The 22,829-nt window shown below is 40.1% G+C and overlaps 1 protein-coding gene across 6 annotated transcripts; it reads left to right on the top strand.

Annotated features, from left to right (window-relative positions):
- The first annotated feature begins 1,490 nt into the window (after positions 1–1,490).
- Positions 1,491–13,140, top strand: arsh (arylsulfatase H). 6 transcript variants are annotated; one of them, XM_069533493.1, is made up of 12 exons: positions 1,645–1,663; positions 1,796–2,135; positions 3,639–3,794; positions 3,956–4,077; positions 4,865–4,987; positions 6,229–6,431; positions 8,213–8,433; positions 8,771–8,907; positions 9,617–9,754; positions 9,910–10,069; positions 10,783–10,904; positions 12,191–13,140. In XM_069533493.1, coding segments are annotated over exons 2-12 (1,773 nt in total). In that variant the 5' UTR covers positions 1,645–1,663; positions 1,796–2,133; the 3' UTR covers positions 12,580–13,140. The 6 variants fall into 6 exon arrangements, with proteins under 6 accessions (XP_069389597.1, XP_069389592.1, XP_069389594.1 ...); XM_069533495.1 differs by lacking the exon at positions 1,645–1,663 and having other exon boundaries at positions 1,679–1,902; positions 2,065–2,135; XM_069533496.1 differs by lacking the exons at positions 1,645–1,663; positions 1,796–2,135 and adding an exon at positions 1,491–1,514.
- The last annotated feature ends 9,689 nt before the right edge of the window (positions 13,141–22,829 follow it).

Raw genomic sequence — 22,829 nt, 5'->3', positions numbered from 1 at the left:
TCTTGCCAGACGAAAATGCACTTAATTCCTAGGAACACATTTATTTCATACCTGTCAGCCATTACACCCACACACAGCAGTACAGCATCCAATTAAACCAAACACTGGGAGGAGCTAGAGTGGCCAGGTGCTGACTCATAATGCAGGTGACTTGATTTCACAAGAATTAGAATTATCTTTCAGGTGTGCTAGTGTCTGCAGGCTAAAGTGACTCATAAAAATAGCACAGGGTGAAGACACATTCAGAGAATTTGCTTGAGCAAAGGACAACATACTTCAGTGGAAAAAGGCTCCAAGTAAAAGTTGTGTCATTGAAGAAAAAAAAATGGTCTCAAAGTATCAAGTTATAGATTTACTTTAATATGACAGCAGTTCAATGTTTTACCTAGTCTGAGCTTGGGGATCAGGAATTGCAGTGTCATGGGAAAATAATTTAGACATGGAAGAATAAGAATACATCTGTTAACTTGGTTTTTCTGGTGCTTTCCTTTTTTCCAGAAAACCCCTCTGTGGTTAAAGTTTAAACTTGTGACAACCCCAAAGCAGAGACTGATACAGGCGAGTAGAAGAGTACTGAGCACATGGAAGGAAAAACAGCAAGGCACACAGGATTAGCTGAGTAAACAGAGAAAACACATAGGTAAGATTCTACATAAAAAAACAAGAACACAGAAGATTCACAAAGAACAAACACACATACAGCAACTACCAAACACAGAATGATCTGACAGAGCAGTGGAGTGAAGCCCAGGCTTTTATGGGCAGGTTGATGAGCTGAGTGGAAGCAGGTGTCTGCTGCTTCCCCCCACACACACACACACACACACACACACACACACAGACACACACACACACATGCCCTGCAGGAGAGAAGAACAAGGGGGGGTTATGGGAAGAACACTACCTTGTTTCCTTTGTTGTCTGCTCTTGTGATAAACCTAGTTAATAAGTGAGTGTGAGAGTAATAAAAACATTGCTAAGTAAGTCAGAGGTGTTCTTCTATGTTTAACTTTTTGTTTTAAATTTTAGATTTGTGCCTTTTTTCTCACTTGAGCCCCTGCCCCCACACGTGTCTGTGCACGTCATTGCACACACATATATTGATACATAATAGACTTTTTGTTTTAATTATATTGTAAAGAGCATGTTTAGGGTAAAATGTATGTAAAATTATCATCAAAGCACAAAATCTGGATATTCTTCTTCTTCTTAAATCACCATTGTACTGGATTTAGTTCCATCTAGTGATGAGTTTGCAAATGGCAACCAAGTGACAACCCCCTTCCCTCACCCCAAACTTTAAAGTGTGGAGAAGAAGCTACAGGTTCATAAAGACACAAATGATCCAGTAGAAACATGGTGGTGCAACATGGCAGGTAGAGGACCTGTTCTTCATTTAGAATTAAAGGCTCATTCTGAAGTCGTTGTGAAAACAACTCTACGAATTTTCAATTTCTGCCAACAGATCTTGATAAATCCTACACCCTGGACATTTAATCATCTGGAATGTAAATGTAAGTATAAAATGTTTACTGCACGTTTAGTCCACACATTACGGTGTTTGTGATCGTCACACTGTAAGGAGGCGGGGCCAGTGGAGTCAGCAGCGCAGCGGACGTGGGACATTTTAGTTTATGAATCAGAAGCTTTGTGCGGGGATGAGGTGAGTGCACACGGTTTCCTGTTGATATGGACTCACGACAGTGTGTTCTGATGAATGAGCTGCAAATAAAATGAGACCTGAATCTAAAAGATACGATTTGACGTTGACTGTTTTGTTTTCCTCCAAATGCAGATTTGTCCCACAGCCTGCAACTCACAAACGCGCGCGCGTGTGTGTGTATGTGGACAGAACAGTGCACAGCGTGTCAGAGCACTCAGAGACAACATGGAGCAGTAGAGGTTTATAGCAGATCAGATAAAGTTCACACTTGGACTTCATGACTGCACTGTGCATATGGTTCTTCCTCTTCAGCCTTAGTCCTTATTCACTTTGACACATGTTGCACAAATCATAGACTCGTGCCACAGTGAACAGCTTCCATTTTCTTTCTGTTTGCTCAGGATGAGGCTGTCAGCTGAGAGGAAGAACTAACAAAACAAAGCTTTGTAAGAAGAAACAGTCCAGATCCCATGTGAGCAAAGAAAGGGCTGCTTTATATATAGTATAACTCCAAGGTGCTGTGCAGGGACATTAAAACAACACTTACATTTGTTTTTACAGCCTTTATTGTTCTGGTTTGTTATTTAGGTTTTTGAACCTGCTGATATATGATGCAATGAAATATGATTGATGTTGTGAAGTTGTGTTTGTACTCTAGTTTTTTTATGAATATGTGTTTATCTTGAGTCTTGACCAGGTTCGGATCCGAACCTCAAGACTCAAGCCTCTGTACCTGGGGCGGTCTGTAGAACTTTTCCAGTCTTCTTGATCAATCAAGGAGCTCACAGTACAAGTCATTCACACATTCATACTATACAAAACTTTCCCTGTCATAAATCAATAACACACTGCCAGCACAGCCATCAGGGGCCATTTGGAGGTTTAGTGTCTTGGCCAAGGACACTTAAGCATGCAGACTGTGGAGGGCAGGGATCGAACCACCAACCCTCTGGTTAGTGGACGCTCTACCTTCTGAGCCACAGCTTATACCAATGCTATACCTCACAACAATACTGAGGTCTCACTAAAGGTTTCTAGGGAGAGAATGTAATATTCTAATGCAGTGCAACATGTTTGTGATTTATCTGTTATAACTGCACTTTTTTAGAAAAATAAGGCATCTGTGTGGTGAAGGCAGTAGCCCTCTGTGTTTCTATGGAGAGGTTGTCCTCTGCTCATATTCCTGATGTAGCTGTCAGGCGGTTTGGTGTGATGTGTGTATGATGTGAAATACATTTTCATATTTTTCAAATATTCCTGCCGAATTCTGTTAACCTCGAGCAGGCCCTTTGCATGTGGTTACGATTGGCAAGCGATGGTTTGCATAGCAAAAAATAAGCGCCTCAGAGTATTTTGGCCAGTGAATCTACTAATGAGCTTTGTGAAGGATCCCTCGTCGCATAAATAAAAGAGCACTCGACCAGTATTGAAATGTGTTTCCATTTTTCATCGCACAGTCCCAGTCCCAAGTTATGTTCTTTTGAGATTTCCAGAGACTTCAGGATTAAGAGGGAATATTAAATTATAGATATTGAGATCCAGATTCGAAAGGATATCAGTTTTAGAATCAGGAGGGCGGATGTGGAGAAATTGCGTCATCTGAAAAAAAAAGATGGCAATCAGGTCAAATTTCATTTAGTGTAGCGAAGGACAAAATAACTAGCTATTATAAAGAAAATGTCTCTTTCAGTCCAAACACAAAATGGAGGGTCAAGAAGAGATGGTCTGTCTGCATATTGTGAGAGAGAGAGTTCAGTCCCATGTTTGAAATGTTTATTGCAGCAGCAGAGTTTTGGCCTCTAAGCTCTGACTTTCCCCAGATATGATTATGGGGAGTGATGAGCAAATATCTTTTACTTGCTGCTCGAGCCGACAGGTGGATGATGGGGTGGTGGATTATTTCAGCATAAGGTGGTTTAATTTCATTTCTTTTGAGTCAAATTAGACTGAGAATGTGTTAATCTTTTACCTCAAGGTCCAGTCTGGTGGCAACTCTTCTTCTCCCCCTGCTCCTGGCTGCAGGAAGTGATGTCACAGGGAAGGAGGCAAACAGGAAGCCCAACTTTGTCCTGATAATGGCTGATGACCTGGGTATCGGTGATATTGGGTGCTACGGTAACGATACCATCAGGTAAATTCTTTAATGTCTTTATTTTTTTTATTTATTGTATCAGATATATATTTCAGTATCATGCTGATCAGAAAATTACCTTTATATATATATAACATATATATATGATCTGTTCTATCTTATTAGTTTACCTATTTGTTACACCTACTCTCTCACTGTAGGACCCCCAACATCGACAGGCTGGCATCTGATGGGGTGAGGCTGACTCAGCACATAGCAGCTGCTCCTCTCTGCACACCGAGCCGGGCTGCTTTTATGACAGGACGTTATGCTCTCCGCTCAGGTAAGATGAGATAAGATTAAACTTTAATTATCCACACTGGGGAAATTTGGTTGTTTCAGCAGCAGACAAGTCAGAGTGAGATAGACAAGAGAATAAAAATATAAAAAGTTTTTATGAAAAATGCAGTTTGTACATAATTTTGTATAGAAATGTTATTGAGTAAAATGCAGTGGCACAGGATGATTGCACGAGCAAGTAAAACACTGTTATTGTGATGTGCAGAGGACACTAATGTGCAAAATGATGTTTTGCTTTAGTAATAGTGCAAGAAGTAGTTGTTGGGACATGAGAAAAACCAGAGCACTATTTTATTTGTCATTCCGAATGGTGTTGTAGAGTCTGACAGCAGTCTGAATGAAGGACCTTGCACTGTGGTTGCAGCAATCTGCTGCTGAAAGAGCTGCTCAGGGCCCCCACAGTGTCATGAAGGGGTGAGAGGTGTTGTCTGTGATGGAATTCAGCTTCACTAACTGCCTCCTCTCACCCACTTTCTCAGTGGGATCCAGAGGGCAGTCTAAGATCAAGCTGGTTCTAACCAGTTTATTTAGTCTTGTTCTGTCCCTCTCAGTGCATCTGCACCTCTGTGGCTAGAACACTGCAGAAGCCACCACAGTATCTTAAAAGGTCCTTAATAGTGTCCTGCCCACTGCAGAAGGACCTCAGTCGTTAAAACCCTATTCAGCCAGTGTGCACAGAGACATCCTGGTCGTGCTTGTATAGCGATGTGTGTGGGAGGATCCATATTGGTTTATTCATTATATTTTTTGCGTGTGGGTGTGTTGAGTAGGAATGGGCAGCACAGGCCGTGTACAGGTGCTGCTGTTTCTTGGAGGTTCGGGGGGGCTTCCACCGAGTGAGACCACCTTCGCTAAGAGGCTGCAGCAACAAGGATACACCACTGGCCTCATTGGTGAGATAATGTAATGTGAGCATTTATTCATTGATCCTAAATGAAGAACAGACAATTTCAGCGGGTCAGATGTTCCTGTAGAACCTGAAGATGGGTCAGCAGCACAGAGTGGCACCACAGCTCGGAGTATATATACACAATATAGTGTGTGGGTCTGTCTGTGCTTGACTTTTCTTGGTCCTCTGCTGATGTGTGGTTTAGAAAGGCTGAGAAATAATTGCACATAAGGAAGCAATTAGAGATGATAATTTTCACACTTTACAAGCATTGGCAGCACACACAACACATGGTTTTACATACACTGGTTTGTACAAGTAAGAGCGAGACACAATACATTTCACTTGGCTCTCTGCGGTAACACTTTAAATGTAATTGAATATTTGTAACCCTTTAATTCTCCATTAAGGTGAAATATACTCACAGAAAGCTTTCTGATGGCAATCATATTTGATTTAATGAACTGAAAATGCAGTATGATATAAATGATGCCAACTTCTTCCAGTATGTACGTTTAAAAGTCTTGATAAATATTCAGAAAGACACTGCTAATAATGAACTTTAGGGTAAAGAAGAAGTAGGAGAAGAAACTGCTTCCATAAGATAATTGTGTTGTTCAGTTTGAGTAATATTAAAGTTTATAGTTATTATTTACATCTCTTAGTAAATGATAACCATTGAATAATCAGCGAAGCCATAGTATGAATAGTATTTTATGTTGATGAATGAATCAAAGGAAATGATCCAGTTAGATTTTGGTCCAATGCAGCTGAGAAAATGAATAACCTCTGCCAAGGCCCAACAGTCCCCTTATCAATCAAGCTGCTTCAAATATCGCACACTCATTAACATCAGTTCCCTAATTGTGCCTGATGTTTTCATTTAAAATCAATGAATTATTCCTTTAAGAACGGTGACACATACCACATCCCTCCACCAAGTTTCGTAGAAATCCATTCAGTTTTTTTTGTATAATCTTGCTCACAAACAAACAACAACAACAAACAGACAGGAGTGAAAACATTATCTTCCTGGTGGAGGTAATAATATTCAGCAGCAAATGATTCACTTATATTAAATCCCACAGTGAGACAGCATTAAACAAGCGAGGCAGCATAACGATGGTCTCTTCTTAATGGAAATATACAAAAGGATCTCTGTTTGAAATGTGCTAGTGTCAGTATCCTGTTGTGGTATAAAGGCTCAAAAGTCAGAATGTGTAAAAGGCGCTTGTGTCTCCACAGGTAAGTGGCACTTGGGTGTGAACTGTGAGCACAGAGGGGATCACTGTCACCACCCGAACCAGCACGGCTTCAGCTACTACTACGGCCTGCCGTTCACCCTGTTCAATGACTGTGTGCCCGGAGAGGGGACCGACATCCTGGCAGACTTTCAGAGCACGCTGCGACAATTGGCCGCTATTCTTGGCGTTGGACTTTTCACACTGGTAGGCATGTTTTGTTTCCTTTCCTTAAAAATAATCACATAAAGTTAGATGTGAAATGAGAAAAAATGACCCATCTATAAAACAAAACAGTGCCAGACAAAGAGGGAGAAATGAGAAAACAAAGAGCTGCTGTGCTGTTCACCCCAAAGCAAAGAAACTAATGTGTAAACACTTAGACACACGAGCCACAGGGTTGAAAAAAAAAAAAAAGATTGGGAACAGAAGTTGTGATTGTGAAGCTCACAGCTCACGTTAGCCAGAAAGCTCTTTCAGGACAAAGCAGAGCGATGTCGAAGCTGAAATTTGGTGAGGACCTGGCGATGGTGAGGAAGACAAATAGGAGCCAGCTGTGCCGCAGGTAGAGCAAGAGAGAGAGAGCCTGAAACAACATCAGCATTTGTTCTACAGGGGAAAAAATAAATGAATAGAACATAAAGAACCACAACAATTCAGAGTAGGAGACAGAAATCTATAAAACTCTTTTCAGATCTAAATTTACTGCACTGTTTGTACAAACAAAGGACACAATGTACTACTTGTTTCACTTGGTGGGAATGAGTACTGACTGTGGGAGTGGTATATGACACCATCTAGTGGTTAAATTGTGGAGTTGCAACAGCATCCAGCTCCAGTAAGTGACATGTTATGTGAGCATTGCAATACAGTGAAACAGCCCTGCAGTAAAAGATTGTAATGTATACATGATTAATATATAATATCTATAAATCTAGAGGCCAACATTGGTCTTAGGCTGTGGTACACACACACTTAGTCTGGTCTTCATGATTTCAGAGGATATTTCAGTACATTTACATCCATTTCCTGGAGACTTACTCAACCCTTAACTATAAGTACTACCTGCTGAACCCTGACCTTGACATGACAGCGTCCCAATAGTAAAGCCATCAATCAATCAATCACATTTGATTTGTATAGCCCAAATTTACAATTTGTGGAAAAAACAAACAGGAAAAAGACGTAGAAACCTCAGAGAGAGAAACATGTGAGGGATCCATCTCCCAGGATGGAGAAATGAAAAATGAATGTGAGCTTATAGGGTGTGAATGAAATGAACATGTTTGAATTTAAAGCACAAGGATGATCATTATCAACACTCAGTGTCCTAGAAATTTCACAGTCAGCAATGGAAACCATCATAAAACACGATTGACTTCTCTGGTATTTATACATACAGTGTATATATATATATATATAACCCTAAATATTTATTTAAAAATAAATACATGTATATATATATATATATATATATATATATATATATACATATATATATACATATACATGTATTTATTTTTAGCATATCAGTGTGTATAATTTAGTGACATCTGAAGTTGAAGTTGCATGCTCACCTCACCCTCCCCTTCCAAACATGAGAGAGAACCTGTGGTAACCTTCAGTTCATAAAAACTCAAAAGGTATTTAGTTTGTCCAGTTTGGATGACTGTAAAAAATATGGAGGCCTTGTAGAGGTATTTAAATATAAAGGGTCCATTCTAGGATAAAGAAAACAACAATTCTTACAATTTAGATGAAAACAGAAAGATTATTCTATATTCAATATCTGCAAATAAACCTCTTTCACCTAACTCTTACACACTGAACCTTTAAGTCTAGTAGTAACTTTACTGAATGAAAATGGCATGACCATTAATTCAGTTAGTGTGTAAGAGTCACACACTGCAGGCAGTTACATATGCATATGTCGTTGTATACTGTATGACAGTGCATTTTATATTTGTGGATGTGTGACATCATTTCAGGTGTGTGTCCGTGTGTGTGGCCTCCTCGATCTCCGCCTGTGGCTCCTGGTTGCACTTTTCTCATTAAGTATCTTAGCAACTGCTGTGTGGTATGTGCCATTTAAACTCTTACCCACCTGGAACTGCATCGTTATGAGGAACCAAGACGTCGTCGATCAGCCAATGACAGTGGAGACGCTGCCCCAGAGGTTGTTGGGAGAAGCACAAAACTTTATCAAGAGGTGGGAATGAGCCAGCAAACATTAATTTAAAAAAAAACTAATCTTCTGAAAAAAAATGCAAGTACTGTGGGTAGTTTGCTATAACAGCAGTTTCATATTTTTACATACACTATCAGTGGTTTGATTACTATTTAAATTGCTCAGACCAGGGAGACAGCAACAGTGTTAATGCAAACATAGACTGAGAAACAGACTAGAAAGGTGTTAGTCTGTCTTAAATCTATCAATAAAATATATCTTTATGTGACTTAAAATGAACTGCAATCCCTGTGTTTATTAACATTTAAAACAACTCTCATATCTGATGAGCTTTTCACTTTTACGTCTTCCCCCGCAGGAATAGTGATCGTCCCTTCCTCCTCTTCTTCTCATTAGTTCATGTCCACATACCACTCTTCAAAAACCCTCCCTTTGCTGGCAGGAGCCGCCATGGTCGCTATGGTGACAACGTAGAAGAAATGGACTGGCTCGTCGGTAAGTCAGGACTGTGATGCAAACGCTTCGAAGGTCCAGTGTGTGGGATTTAGTGCCATCGAGTGATGAGGGTACAGATTGCAACCGGATACATCTCGCCTCACATCTCCATTTCTAAGTAACAGGACCTGCACTGACTACCAAACAGGACAATCATGTAAAGTTAAAACACAAAAGTTCAATGTTTGATTCTGGGCTACTGCAAAAACACAGCTGTGCAACATGGTGGGCTCCGTGGAAGAGGACCCGCTCCCTATGAAAATATGAAGATCTCATTCTTAGTTCCACTTGATACTTACTAAAACAAAGAGACTAAATTATGAATATCATATTAGTTTACCAATATATCCAACTAAATCCTACACACTGGACCTTTAACACGGTCATGAATTGTAGTGGTAGTTTGAGAGTAGTGAACCTTTACACTTGAAACTATGGAGAAACATTTCACACCATTTAGTGGGGCCCCCATCTTCTGTTTCAACTGTTGTGTTGAATCTTACAAACCTTTCAGCACACAGTGGCCAAATGGAAAGCTTGTTTACACTGTATCTGATTGTATTTCCTGCCCCATCTGATTTCTCTGGACAAGAATTACACTTTTACCATGGAGTTTAAACTCCCTCACATCATGAATTACCTAACCAAATGTCCCTAATGCAATATATTTTATATGCTGTATGGTATACATTTATAATGTATTTTCCAGGACAGTTGACAGAGACGGTGGACTCCCTCAGGCTAGCCAACAATACTCTGATGTACTTTACGTCAGACCACGGAGGGCACCTCGAGGATGCTGACTCAAAGGTTGGCCAGAAAGGAGGATGGAACAGTATTTATAAAGGTAGATGATGTCTCATACTTTTTTTTTACAGGCAGTCACTGCAATCCTTGATATATTCATGCAAACATTCAGATCTTTCTGTGTTAGATGAAATTTGTAACATGTTTTGTTTTCAATGCATTTATTGAAAAATGTTTCATTTTTCTCACCTTCAGGTGGAAAGGCTATGGGGGGCTGGGAAGGTGGGATAAGAGTCCCTGGTATTTTCCGCTGGCCTGGCAGACTGGCAGCTGGGAAAGTAGTGGATGAACCCACCAGTCTTATGGACCTGTACCCGACTCTGAAGCATTTAGCCGAGGACACACAACCAGACAGGTACATACACAGTCCATGCTACAGAGACCTGTTTGGTCCAGTGGCTTTTTTTAGGAAGGCTGAAAAGCTCCTGTGCAGTGCTTAATAAATACAATGGTAGAACAAACCATAATACAGAGTTACAAACACAGGGGTGAGACGACCATACAATTACTCTAAACTTGAACATGATAATTCTAGTGTTTTGTAGCCAGATGATTACAGTGTGGATCCAGAAGTTCCTCATTACCTGTAAACAACATGTCTTTTTGTCTGCTGAAGGCGGATGTGTGTGATAATACTTTAGGTGAGTAGGTATAGGTGACGTAAAGAAGGGAGATGATTGTAAATATGAAAAGAAACATATGCTTGTGTTCTCATAGGATATTTAGAATGTGGTGGCCAGCTATATTATAATTTGTGCTGCCATATTTTCATTGTTTACTATATTAATGTTTAAATTCTTGTACATATTTATGTAAATAACTTTACATTGGACCTTACAAAGGACTTATCTCAACATTACATTTTTCTACTTTCTCAAAATAGAAATGCTTTTTATTTGAGTTCTGTTCTGTCTAAAGTTCTCTGTGAAGGTGAGCAAAGTTTGATATTTAATGTTTCCTTATAGAACAAAAGGTCAAAAGTCTAGTATCTCATTTGCATGTAGCACTTTACCTCATCAAACCTTTACATCTGCCCTCTATGTCTTTTTATTACACCTTTCTCTCCAGACATTTAGATGGCCATAACCTCATGCCACTGTTGGAGGGGAGAGTAAAGCGATCAGAGCATGAATTCATGTTCCACTACTGCGGCGTCTACCTGAACGCAGTTCGCTGGCATCCACCTGGCAGTGAGTTTGCACACACTGTTGACACAGACGTGTTCCAAATCACCTGGCAGAGATATATTTTAGACTGTGATGACATCTGAGTATTTATTCTGCATATGAGGTCTTCTGCATTGACAAACAAATTGTACATAAGCTTTAAACATTCACAAATAGAATAGAACTAAAAAAAAACTAAATTAGAAGGACCACCAAAGAACACAAACCTCAAGACAACCATTTAAATAAAGAGCACAACAAATCATGTCCCCCCAATTTCTCCGGATCTGTTCCAAAGTTTGAAATGGGTTGTGTCATGCTTCAACTCTCCACATATTTTCATGCAAATTTGTTCAGTAGTTTTTGCTGAAAGACAAACAAACTAACAAAATGCAATGAAAACTCCCCCTGGAACAGATCATTGAATTAATGTGATGCTCTCTGCAACAAATTTTCAACAAATGAGGTGAGACACCTGAACATGAGAGCATGACAGTACTTAAAGCAATTCACCAAATGCTAAGACATAAGGGAGACCAGGCTGATGAGCATTACAAAAAGTTAGCCGTTGTATTGCCATCACCAAATCTGAGTTATCCTTGTATAACTACTCTACTCTATATGATATTAAATTATGATATATATTATTACACTATCATAATATTATACTCCACTCTATTACATCAATAATTATACTTTAATATATATCTTCCTTCAAGTGAAACAGGTGATTCAAGGCACATATTTAAATTACAATAAAAAATAAAACATAAATACATAGTTTATGTGAGATAACACATGATTGATGCACTTATTGGTTAAAGCATCAGCTAAATGAAATGTAATGTAATAACACAAACATTTGGTGATAAGGGATAATCTTCTTCTGAATTGACGCTATGTTTTATTATTCTGAATTTTAGAGGTCCAAAAGTAAGACAATGCATACTAAATTAAAAAATGTAATAACATTTATAAAAATCATAATAATAAACAATTCCATTATGGTGACCAGATATGTTGTAATTCTGTTTGGTTAAAATAATCAAATAAATACAAATATTCAATATACTCTTTGTTCTGTTCCATATCACCATGTTTACTTTGCCAGGAGTACAACTTCCCTCCTATTTCTTACTGCAGTAAATGTTTGTCGTATTAGATTATCATCCTCTACCATATTTAGAACCACATACAAGTCAGAACCATTCCTCTCAGCTCAGTCACAATAGGGAAGTTCTTTGACATTATCGTGTCTTCGTACACTGTGTCCTGAAATAATGTGGTCTCTGTCGTGTGTTTTCATGCAGGTGACTCCGTCTTCAAGGTGCACTTTTTCACCCCTAACTTTTCCCCCCCGGGAGCCGGCGGGTGCTATAAAACTAAGGTGTGCCTGTGTCACGGAGAGTATGTTACACACCACGATCCACCGCTGGTGTACGACATTTTCCACGACCCCTCAGAGTCCCGCACACTGACTCCTGATACTGAGCCACGATACGCTGAAATCCTCGAGCAGACTGCCAGAGCTGTGGATAGGCATAAAAGTACCCTCCCAAATAAACAGGTAAATGATACTCAATCGACGGCTGTTCAAAGTCAGATGGCCTGGGATAAGATTCTCTGGCGACCCTGGCTTCAGCCATGCTGCGGGACGTTTCCATTCTGCGGCTGCAAAGAGGAGGAGCCGCGTATTTAAGAGGAATACAGTCACCACCTTCTTGGCCTTGGTAAAGCTCTTCCTTCTCCAATCTGCAGCAGAGTTTTCACTTTTTTTTAAATTGGAGCTGAGATGCTTCAGAGTGTGTTCAGGTGCTATCATTTTTCCAAGTGTTCAGAGTATGTAAAGAATGTGACGTGACTTTTTTTTTTTTGAACTGTCCTACCAGGCCCTTTTTTAGGATTTCCAAACTCCTCACACTGAGACACTCTGTTTAACTTTAAATTTAGACTGACTGTACAATGCCAATATTTGAAATTAAAGCAGCAGTCGTATCATATTGTTGAGTAAATCTAAGCACATATTTAGACTAAACTAAATATTTATTGAAATACTACTGACACTATTTAAATTAAGATCAAACAACATAGTCACTGGAACGTAACTATATTCAGTGCCTTATTACAGTTTACATACTCAGCACAATGGAAATTAAATCTGAAAATACATGAAGGGGAATTCTGTTTATTTATTTTACAAGCAAAAATGTCAACTGTGAAATAAATGATACAATAAAGAGCTTAATTTGGTCATGTTTAAGTAACTGTATTTTTATTTAAACTTTGTGAGGTAATTGGATGTTTAGCATTTTATAGACGTTGAATGTTCTCCCTGTGTGGGTTTTTCTCCTTGCACTCCGGATAAGGATAAAGGATACGCGGTGTAGATAACGGATGGATGGATGGAATAAGTCATATGAGGACGCATAAGTCCTCAAGAAGGTGAAGTTAGAGTGCGAGCCAGTAGGGGGCAGAGTCAGACTGTACTGTGGTGGATTCCAGTCCTGTATCTGTGAGATATATGGTGTCATTTTGCATTTTTACATATTTACATTTTTGCATGTTTTCAATGAAAAACTAAAAGATAATTCATCTTTGTTCAAACACAATTGATATTATCTAAAGTAGCCGTATGCAACATTTAGGTATTGCTGTAACATTTTCTGAAATTTCATCAATAGTGATAACATTTGTGGATTTATTTGTTTCCATTTCTATTGATCAGAAAGTCACTGTTGCCATTTGGTGTCTTTTCCTTTTGTCCTTTAGTCTCCATCAGTCCTGTTCCATATCTCACAGACCGTCCTTCTTTCTTTCTCCTCCTCCTTAACATCCACGTCATTTTGGTGACATAATAATGCTTTTTGGTCTCACAAAATCAAATCAATTCTCCTTTTACGTCGGCTGGATGTTGGCCAGCAGCCATGTCCTCCTTTCACTGCAAGGACACCCTGTGGTTTCACTGATCTTAAATAATAACAATCTTCAACGTCTGTGTTCACATCTCCTTCATGTATGTCATCATCATCATCATCATTGTCATCAGCACTTACTCTCCCCTCAGCAGTGACCACCTGTCAAAAGCATCAAAATGTGCGACAGTGGCAGGCTGTAATTGCTCTCCATCCTCCCCCTCCTCTCTGTTTCCTCTTCCTCCATCTCCTCAAACTGTGCTCTTCATCTTCTCTTCTTTTTTGTCCTCCCCACCCCGTCCGGAAAACTCCCCTCGCATCTGCGAGTGAGGAGGCAAATTTCAACATCATCATCATCTCTGTAATCGTTGCCATCCCGGTCTTAGTATTTACTCCTCTCCCTCCAGCAGAGGCCCGTACATCAAACCCTCAGCAAGTTCATTACACCAGCCACTCCATTATATCTGCAACAGTAAATCATGCAGTCGACCATACATAACGACATTTGGCTGTACATCAGAGTTAATGATGGCTGGTGGGATAGAATGTTGCTGGCTGTACATCATGTCACATGCACACGTAACCATGTGCACAGAGGTCGTGGTAGAAATTCATGTGTGTATACCGACGCTCGTGGACACACGATTCTGTACACATGTGCACATGGTATATCATGTTGTTCTGAACAGATCAGTGGTTTTCTGCAAAGGTCACTGTTCCAGGAGACGCCATAAAGCATTTTTATAACCTTCTCTTTGAGACACATTAACACACACAACTTGAAGAAATGGGAAAATGGCAGGGTGGCTTAAACACACTCGAAATAGCTCCCCTGCATTAAGCCTATCACATGCACAAACACTAATAGCCAAGGGGCTGTTGTTGCATTGTTTTTAATTGAAGGCTTGTGCCTTGTTGGATGATGCTGAGAATAGAGCTTATTACAGACCAGAGAACATTTTTAAAATGAACACTCAACCACCTGTGGTAAAATTTCTTTGATGGGGAAACTCTTTGTTTTACATCTTTCTAATGAGCTTTTTACTCCCTTTTAAATCAACTGACAATTGTTTGTTGTGTTCAACATTTTGAAGTTTGACTTACATGACAATTCAATCAAACCTTCAATCAGTTCCATACTACAGGACTGCATTGTAATTGTAGACTAAAATCAAATCGCGAACAGTGAAGCCCCCTGGTGGCTGGCTGCATTATAGATTATGTATCATGCCTCCTCCATGTTAGTGGATGGGAAATGGACCAAATTAGAAAATCAAAATACACGTAAAATATATTTTCCTAAAAGATGGTTTCGGTCATTTTAAGCTGTGTCTCAATTTAGGGGACCTAGTCTACAGGATGTCTGCTGCATCCTCCTTTGACCATGCAGACCATGTTGATTGAACCAAAATGAGACTGTCTGGTCTTCCTATTGCATCACAAGCTTGTCCCGCCCTACAGCCGTCGACTAGCAACAGAGCTACATAGTGAAACATTCTTTGGTTAAGCACTTGAATCATGAAAATTTTTGGGTAGGGAAACTGTGGGAAGGAAAGCGGAAGTAAATCTATTTATATATTGTAAACTCGAGTCTCTGGCCATTCGGTAGCCATATTATTGTTCTTTTTGGCCGAGGTTTTGCTAAAACCACAACTGACCCCTGTGGTAAAGCTGTCACGTACCATTACAATCTACGGCCAATGCCCAACGCAGCGTGCACTCTCTTTTCCCTCCTATCTCAGTTTATGGCTTTTATTATTTCCTCAAAATTAAAGCTAACATTAGCTGCAGTGGTTTGAAAGGCCTGGGGGCCACATCGCCACAGTACCAAATAAAACTCCTGCTGAAAACAATACATTCCACATCTCACCGCTATGAAATTCTCCAACTTTCTTCAGTAAATAGTCCAAAGAATCAATGATACTCAATCTGTCAATGCTGACCATCTGTTAGTGCAGTATCTTGCTCTCTTTTTTGATATATGCAGGCTATATAAAGAGAACAGAAATAGCAGAAAATCTCTGCGGTTTATCAGCTGCTGGCTGCTCTGTTCCGTTTTGCTCAGCTGTGGTCTCACCTACCACAACAGACTACTGTGGCAAAGAAGTGATTACACACCATTACCACCGTGTTACATTAGGAAGCATGGAAAATGTGTGTGATGGAGAGAGAGAGGGACAGTGGGAGCAGGCAAGAGAGAGTCTGTGTCAGGTTTGTCAATGAATGAGGCTCTTTAGAGCTGCTATTAGTGCACATTACATCTGCATTTTTCATGTGTCTTCATATGTAAGGAGGTAGTACAAAGAAGAGTAGGAGGCATTTGCATATGTAGCAGTGTGCTTTTTTATGTAAAAAAAAAACGAGTGCAGCAGAAGCTGATGTTCATGCTCGTGTGTGTGTGTGTGTGTGAATTTTCAGCGGCACTGAGCAGAATTGTTACAGTGTGAGATAGGCTCCAGGGGATGAGATGCAGTCTCTGCTGGGGAACTTTTTACTGCACGTGTACACACACACACACACACACACACACACACACACGCTCACACACTGACTCTAAGCCTTTCCCAATCTCTGCATGTCATTACTCTGTCCTTGTATCTAAATGTAGATCTTTTTCTAATCCCAGAGACCTGCAGGGTAGTGGTACTGTACCAGATCATGTTGGGGTTTTGTGTATTTTTTTGTGTATTGTGGTCCAGTGTCTGTCTGTGGTTTGAGTAGCATCATGTTGCGTGCCATATGGTCAAAATTACCCCTCACGGGGGACAAGGCTCGAAGCAGAGAACAGGGCATTTGGACTGGGTTTTCAAAACACACACACATGCCCTCCACACACAATTTGTTACTAATGTACACCTATTAGTGACAAACAAAACTCTTTCAGTCATTAATATTCCAATGCGCGCGCGCGCACACACACACACACACACACTACTACCCCCTGCAAGCTTTAACATTCAGCCCCAGTGTGGTGACAGGAAGTGTTTAGAGGGGTGGGGTTTGATGAGGAACAGATAGCTAAATAACTTGACTAATGGGACAATTGCAGTCCTACACACATACACACACACACATGCAAACACACTGTGCTTAACCTCTCTTCCTGTCCTTATGCCTCTTTACTGACAGAGTTTGGCTCGAACCCTCTCATCTGTTTTTCTGTTTAGCGTTCCACAGCAACAGCTCTCAGGTTTTTCTTTTTTTTATTTTGTTGCAGAGGCCACTTTGACTCAGGGGCAAAAAAAACTGCAGCAAAATGCTTGATTACTCAACGCATCAGAGGGGTGTGTGTAATTTAGGAGAGTTACAGGTTTTCAAAGGGGCAACGCATTCACACATCTGACACCTCGAATACACACATGCACACAAAAACATACACATACGCACTCACACATATGGAATCACTCTGTTTCAACTCTGACTGCACTGTGATGTCGGTGAACTCAGTGAAGCGGTTTCCTGAAAACTACATGTATGGTCTGCATATGTTCACTCGTCCTACTCTTCCTAGGTTCAGTCTTTGCATTTTATTGTCTTGGACTTGGTTGACATGATTGGTTGAACTCCCATGATCACTGAGTTCCATCATTATATCTTTATTTTTAGTCATAACATAAAAACACAGAAATCATGACCTAGCAATGATTGACCCAACTTTGATGAAAACAAAATTCATGCTTGAAATGCATGTTTCTACTCTCACCACATTTCACCGCTGGAAATCTGTAGGCTCACTCTCCATAATGTCATTAATTAATTGTGATTAACACTATTTTAAATTAAACTCACTGAATCGAAACATATTTATTGAATCTTTATTTATGACATTTAATAAACAGGTAAACGTCACTGCAGCAGAATGAAGAGAGCATTAGCATTTTAAATTCATCTAATGCAATAACCTAATAGATTTTAGATTGCAAATATAGGTGGGACATCGCAACAGGAGAAGTGTTTGAGGTGTGACCAACAAGATAAAGACTGGATGAACAAAAAAACTGTTTTTGTCTCATTGAAGGATTAAAGGAGAGAGAGAGAGAGAGCAGAGGGGAAGAAGAAAAATAGAACATTTATTCTCGAACAATGAGACCAGCCATCACTGTTTTCAATGAGAGATTGACAAAATATGAACACGTAAGAGGGAACAGAGAAAAACACTCATAGTGTAATGATTGGAGAAATAAATCCAGGGAAACAGGCTGAAGAAGGGATGAGAGAAAAAAAATAATTCTGAGACATCGATCAGAAACTTAAGGATGTCACTCTAGGGAAGGAGGATAGAAAAAGTCTAAATTGAAAGCACCATGGCAGCGGAGGTGTTTTTGGTGAGAAAGACTGAGAAAGTCTGTTTTCAAAAGAGGAGTGTATACAATATACAAAAAGCCATATGTATATATTGATGCTTACACTTTAGTAATTTTCATTCAAGAAATATTATGAATGCACGACTTTATTTACAGCAAAACATTTTAAGACTGTGACAATACTGTAAAAATGTAAAATGTAATCTTGACATGTAGCATACAATCATATTTCAGAAAGACGTGTGAAAGGAAGAACTTGACCTTGACCTTATTGAAGGGCTTTGTGATTAGTCGATGCACCAGCTCAGAGCTCTAGCCCTTAAAGATGCTCGTGTGGCTGAATAGGAGCAAATTCCCTGCATCCATGCTCCAATAACAGAATGTCCACCCAGGAGGCTGCAGTATATTCATGCAAATGGTTTTGGAATAAGATGTTCAGAAACACACCGTGTGCATTATTTGGGTGTCAATTAACAGGAGGACAGAGAGAGGGGATGGATGTTTGGAGAGGGACATGTCAAGGAGAATGAGAGATGAAACAAAAGATAGAAGGAGAGGCAGCAGGTTTTAAGAGATGGCTGAGGACTGGGAGAAGTGTTTGTCATCACCGGAGAGATGAGAAGAAAGGAGTAAGATGAACTGAGGGATGAGATTGAGAGAGTAAGAGAGAAGGAGAGAGGAGAAGGCACATGAAGCGAGATGGAGGGGGGTTCAGGGGGCATAATAATGACAAAATGACAAGAGGATGATCGAAGCATGGGTCATGTTTACCCACAGGAGAGGGAGAGGGAGAGATATGGCGAGGACTGGGAAGGCGACGCAGGCGACAGCAGACTGAAGGGTCGCTCTGTTTACGGACAGACTGAGGTGTATTGATGTGTGGAGGGAGGAGAGAGATGAAGACGGACAGCTCAGGATGGAGAGAGGGCCTCTGGGTCTGAGAGGAGAAAGGGATTATGGAGGAAAGGAGGAACAGACAAATGTTGGGAGGGAGAGCAGGGCAGTAATGGAGGGTAGATATGGAGGGAGTTCAGAAAAGAGAGAAATCCTGTGAGGATATAGAGTCCACTGCACAGCGGCAGATCTTTGATGTTTGGGACAAAAACATGAGGGATTGAGTGTGAAGCAAAATATTCTTCTTTTTTTATCGAGGGAGTCAGTGGGGAGTTAGATGGAGGGGCATGAGTGATTCATCTGTGTGTTAGAAGAGAGAGGTACAGACGGAAGGAGTCAGAGAAGGCTCTGTCCCAAGGACTATATAAAGATGGACAACACACGCCACTGCCCTCTGTTGTACAGAAATCAGGCCAAAATATGCTGGATACAGGTGATACTATCTTGCACCTTTGACGTTATTGCGAACCAGAGTCTGCGCTGTCATGATCGTGGAGTGGAGCAGCAATACTGAGGTCCCACCCACATGTGCTCAACCAGTCCGGGGTCAGTCTCAGCTGTCAATCATGACGTTTAACTGCATTTACATTGCATCGAATAACTAATTAAAACCAAACTTAGCAGGAAAGTGAAAACTTGAACAAATGACATACATGACAAATGACAAAAAATATCAAAACCATCTATTTTACATGTATGTTAAATTTTTAATGTACCACACGTCCCATCTGCTAACAGGATGATTTGCCTTCACATTAAGGGAGCTGTAAAAAAAATGATTTGAATGCTGTGGCTGAGCAGTGTAGATTGAGAAAAACCAGTAAAACTTGGCAAAAAATATTCTAACCTGAACACATTTCATTATGTGGGACTGAAGTGTGTGGTCGCCTGGCAAAGCAAGTTTATGAGAAAAATGTGAGAATGTCTAACTGAGAGGCTGCACACTCAAATTTATAAGAACATCCTTGGAGCTCAAGACACAATAAACAATAGCGGTCAAGCTGACTTTGGTCAATGTCCACCATTCATTTTGATCCAAAAATACCAATGAAATTATATAAACAGCTTAAGGCCGGTGAGCATCTTGCAGGTGTGTTGCCAAGAGAGAGGAGCCAGTCACGAGGCTCATCTCTAACAGAGCATGGCCTCAGCACAGTCCTCACAAAGACTGGACCAAGACGACTCAGATCAAATGAAAGGAAAAGTATATCAGGCACCATTACAACTCAAAGTGATCTGTTCATGTTCAAGTATGAGGTGATTTATTCAAGTTTTATTCAAGTTATGCAGCAAACAACAATGAATAAAGAAGACGTGAATGAATTAATCAATTAGAAGTTACCAATATAACAGTGGCAGGAAAAAAACAGCCAAGAGGTTATAGCATAGATGGGCAAAAGTTTCTAATTAAAAGGTGTCAAAACTGAAACGTCCCTCTCCCTTACAATACATTGGGGATTTCTGGGTTTGAACATTGTTGGAAACATTTTGGTTAATGTCAGTAGACAAGTCAATAACATAGGTCTAAGGGTATAATACAGTTTAATGGGTTGTTAGATATTATATCTTCAAGGAAATTTTTCCTTTTCATTGTTTGTATTGATAGTGTTTATGCTTTTTACAATAAAAAATATGTAACAGTTTTTAAAAGTTTCATGTTATATTGTGAATATTATAGAGGAGTTATGTGTAAATGATTCATCATACACTGTGATTCATCGTACATGAATTGTAAACCCTGCTCAACATACTTTGGTCATACTGTATTTCATTTTCATGATAATAAAGCAGATTTGATTTTGGGGAGAGAAAAAAACATTTGAGGGGGTGGAGCAACGTGTCACACGATGGAGATTATGCTGACTCACTCCGCTGGGAGGAATCGGTGGTAATGAGCAAGGGTGAGGAGGAGAAAGAAATGGGGAATGGAGAGATACAAGGAGACAGAAATGAGGGAAAGAGAGGAGGAGAAAAGAGGGATGAAGGGAGTGGCGGCAGTGAGGTCATACTTTTGCTGTCATTAAACAGATGTAGGTCATCTCTCTTTCTCTCCGCAGATGATTTAGGCTTCTAGCACACCTGCTTCTTACTGATAATGACAACACATTGGAATGTGTATATGTGTGTGTGTGTAAGGTCAGATTGAGAGAGAGAGAGAGAGCATGTGTGTGCATGTGCGTGTGTGTGTGTATTCATTTTCGTTACCTCTTTAAGACCTTTTCCAGCATAAACACTGACCTTGTCAGGACCAGTAGTCCTCATGGGAACCAAAGCCTGGTCCTAATGAGGCAAGATAAAATATCTGAGGTCCTGGTTAAGATTAATAGTAAGATGTGAATTGTGGTTAGGTTAGGTTTGGTGAGGCTGTCCACAATTAATGGAAGTCAATGCAAAGTCCAAACAACTATAGCTGTGTAAATTTGTGTGTGTGTGTGTGTGTGTGTGTGTGTGTGTGTGTGTGTGTGTGTGTGTGTGTTTGTGTGTGTGTGTGTGTTTCATATAGTATGGTGAGGGTGTGTCACTGAATAAAGACAATAAAATCAACAATGGCCTCATTGAAGAGCAAACAATTTTAGCAGCAGTGAGCTTCACAGAGCGACAAAGACACATAGGGTCACTGCTGTGTTTAACTGTCCTGGGCCCAGAAACAATTCATGGGTACTAATGAGTTTTCCTGGACTTGTATTCCAGACGTCATTCATGCATTAGCTTTATGTCAATGTGTCACCCTCTTGGACCTGCATAGACTTGCGTACACCAGACTTCTGTCCGAGCCAGTTCAATTGGGCGCTGGGCTAACTGCATTAACTTCACAGAGCAATAGGCTTAAGTGACCTCATCCATGTTGAATTGCAACACTGTCTTGAAGCTGGGATACCCTTGGCAATGCCTCTGTGAAAATAACGGCAGCATGAAGGGTGGTGTCACTGTGATCTGTCAACTTTGTTCAAGCCAGCTAAACATCATGAGGGCGGAGTATGGCGATGGTGCTCGTTCATTGAGCTGGAAGGGACGACCTGAAAAGCAGCGGACTCACAAAAAGAGCTACAAAAGATTCTTGCAATCAGAAAGCAACATTCATTTCAACATACCAAAGAATATGTTACTGTTAATGGCTTCATGGTTAAATGTTAAGGTATTGGATGTTCAGAAATCTGGCATTTACCCACCACACAGTTTTAGGCAGTGAAAATACACCTTTCTCTGTGTTTTTCTAGTGGCCTGGAAAAAAGAGGGATGATAGATCTGCATTGCTAATTCTATGATTTGGTACCTAAGCTGATTTATCATGAAATGTTATCAGCTGTCAGAACGTTTTATTTTTCACCTTGAAGGAAGTCACCTCCAAAGTTACACAATGGTGTTGAATTTTAAATAGATTGTTTTCCTCTGAGCACACAAACCTGCTAACTTCAGGGCACTTTCACACCTGCCTTGTTTCGTCTTGACTTTTGGACTTTCAATTTAGTCCAAATCAAACAGATTTGAAAGGGGCCTCGGAACATGGTCAAGACAAATGGACAAAATTTAGTTCGACCAAAAGAGGATCACAGGAACGCATTGTTTGCAGTATGAAATTTTTTTTGGGATAGTTTGGACTTTCTGACCGATTGCAGGGAGTTGAGACAACCTTAAACAATAGAAGAAAAATGTGGCTCGTAGGATAGGTCGTCTCTATGTCCGAAAATCTGATGTATTTTAACAACAACGTAATATAACGAGAACATCAAATTTGCTAGTAGTAACACCGTTATGATATTACAGTGGCAATAAAATTAATGAAGCAGCTCATTTTCTCCATTCATACAGAAATACTACTACCTGCTAAAATGACAACA

Source organism: Paralichthys olivaceus, chromosome 10 (genome assembly GCF_024713975.1).
Source record: "Paralichthys olivaceus isolate ysfri-2021 chromosome 10, ASM2471397v2, whole genome shotgun sequence".
NCBI classification, from domain to species: Eukaryota; Metazoa; Chordata; class Actinopteri; order Pleuronectiformes; family Paralichthyidae; genus Paralichthys; species Paralichthys olivaceus.
This window is presented reverse-complemented; position numbering and strand designations above follow the sequence as displayed.

Excerpts from the sequence above, each read along its gene's own strand:
- arsh (XM_069533491.1), top strand. The coding sequence starts at position 1,635 with ATGAATCAGAAGCTTTGTGCGGGGATGAG. Across the intron at positions 6,432-8,212 it reads GCGTTGGACTTTTCACACTG|GTGTGTGTCCGTGTGTGTGG; the intron begins GTAGGCATGTTT and ends ACATCATTTCAG. Across the intron at positions 8,908-9,616 it reads AGAAATGGACTGGCTCGTCG|GACAGTTGACAGAGACGGTG; the intron begins GTAAGTCAGGAC and ends TGTATTTTCCAG.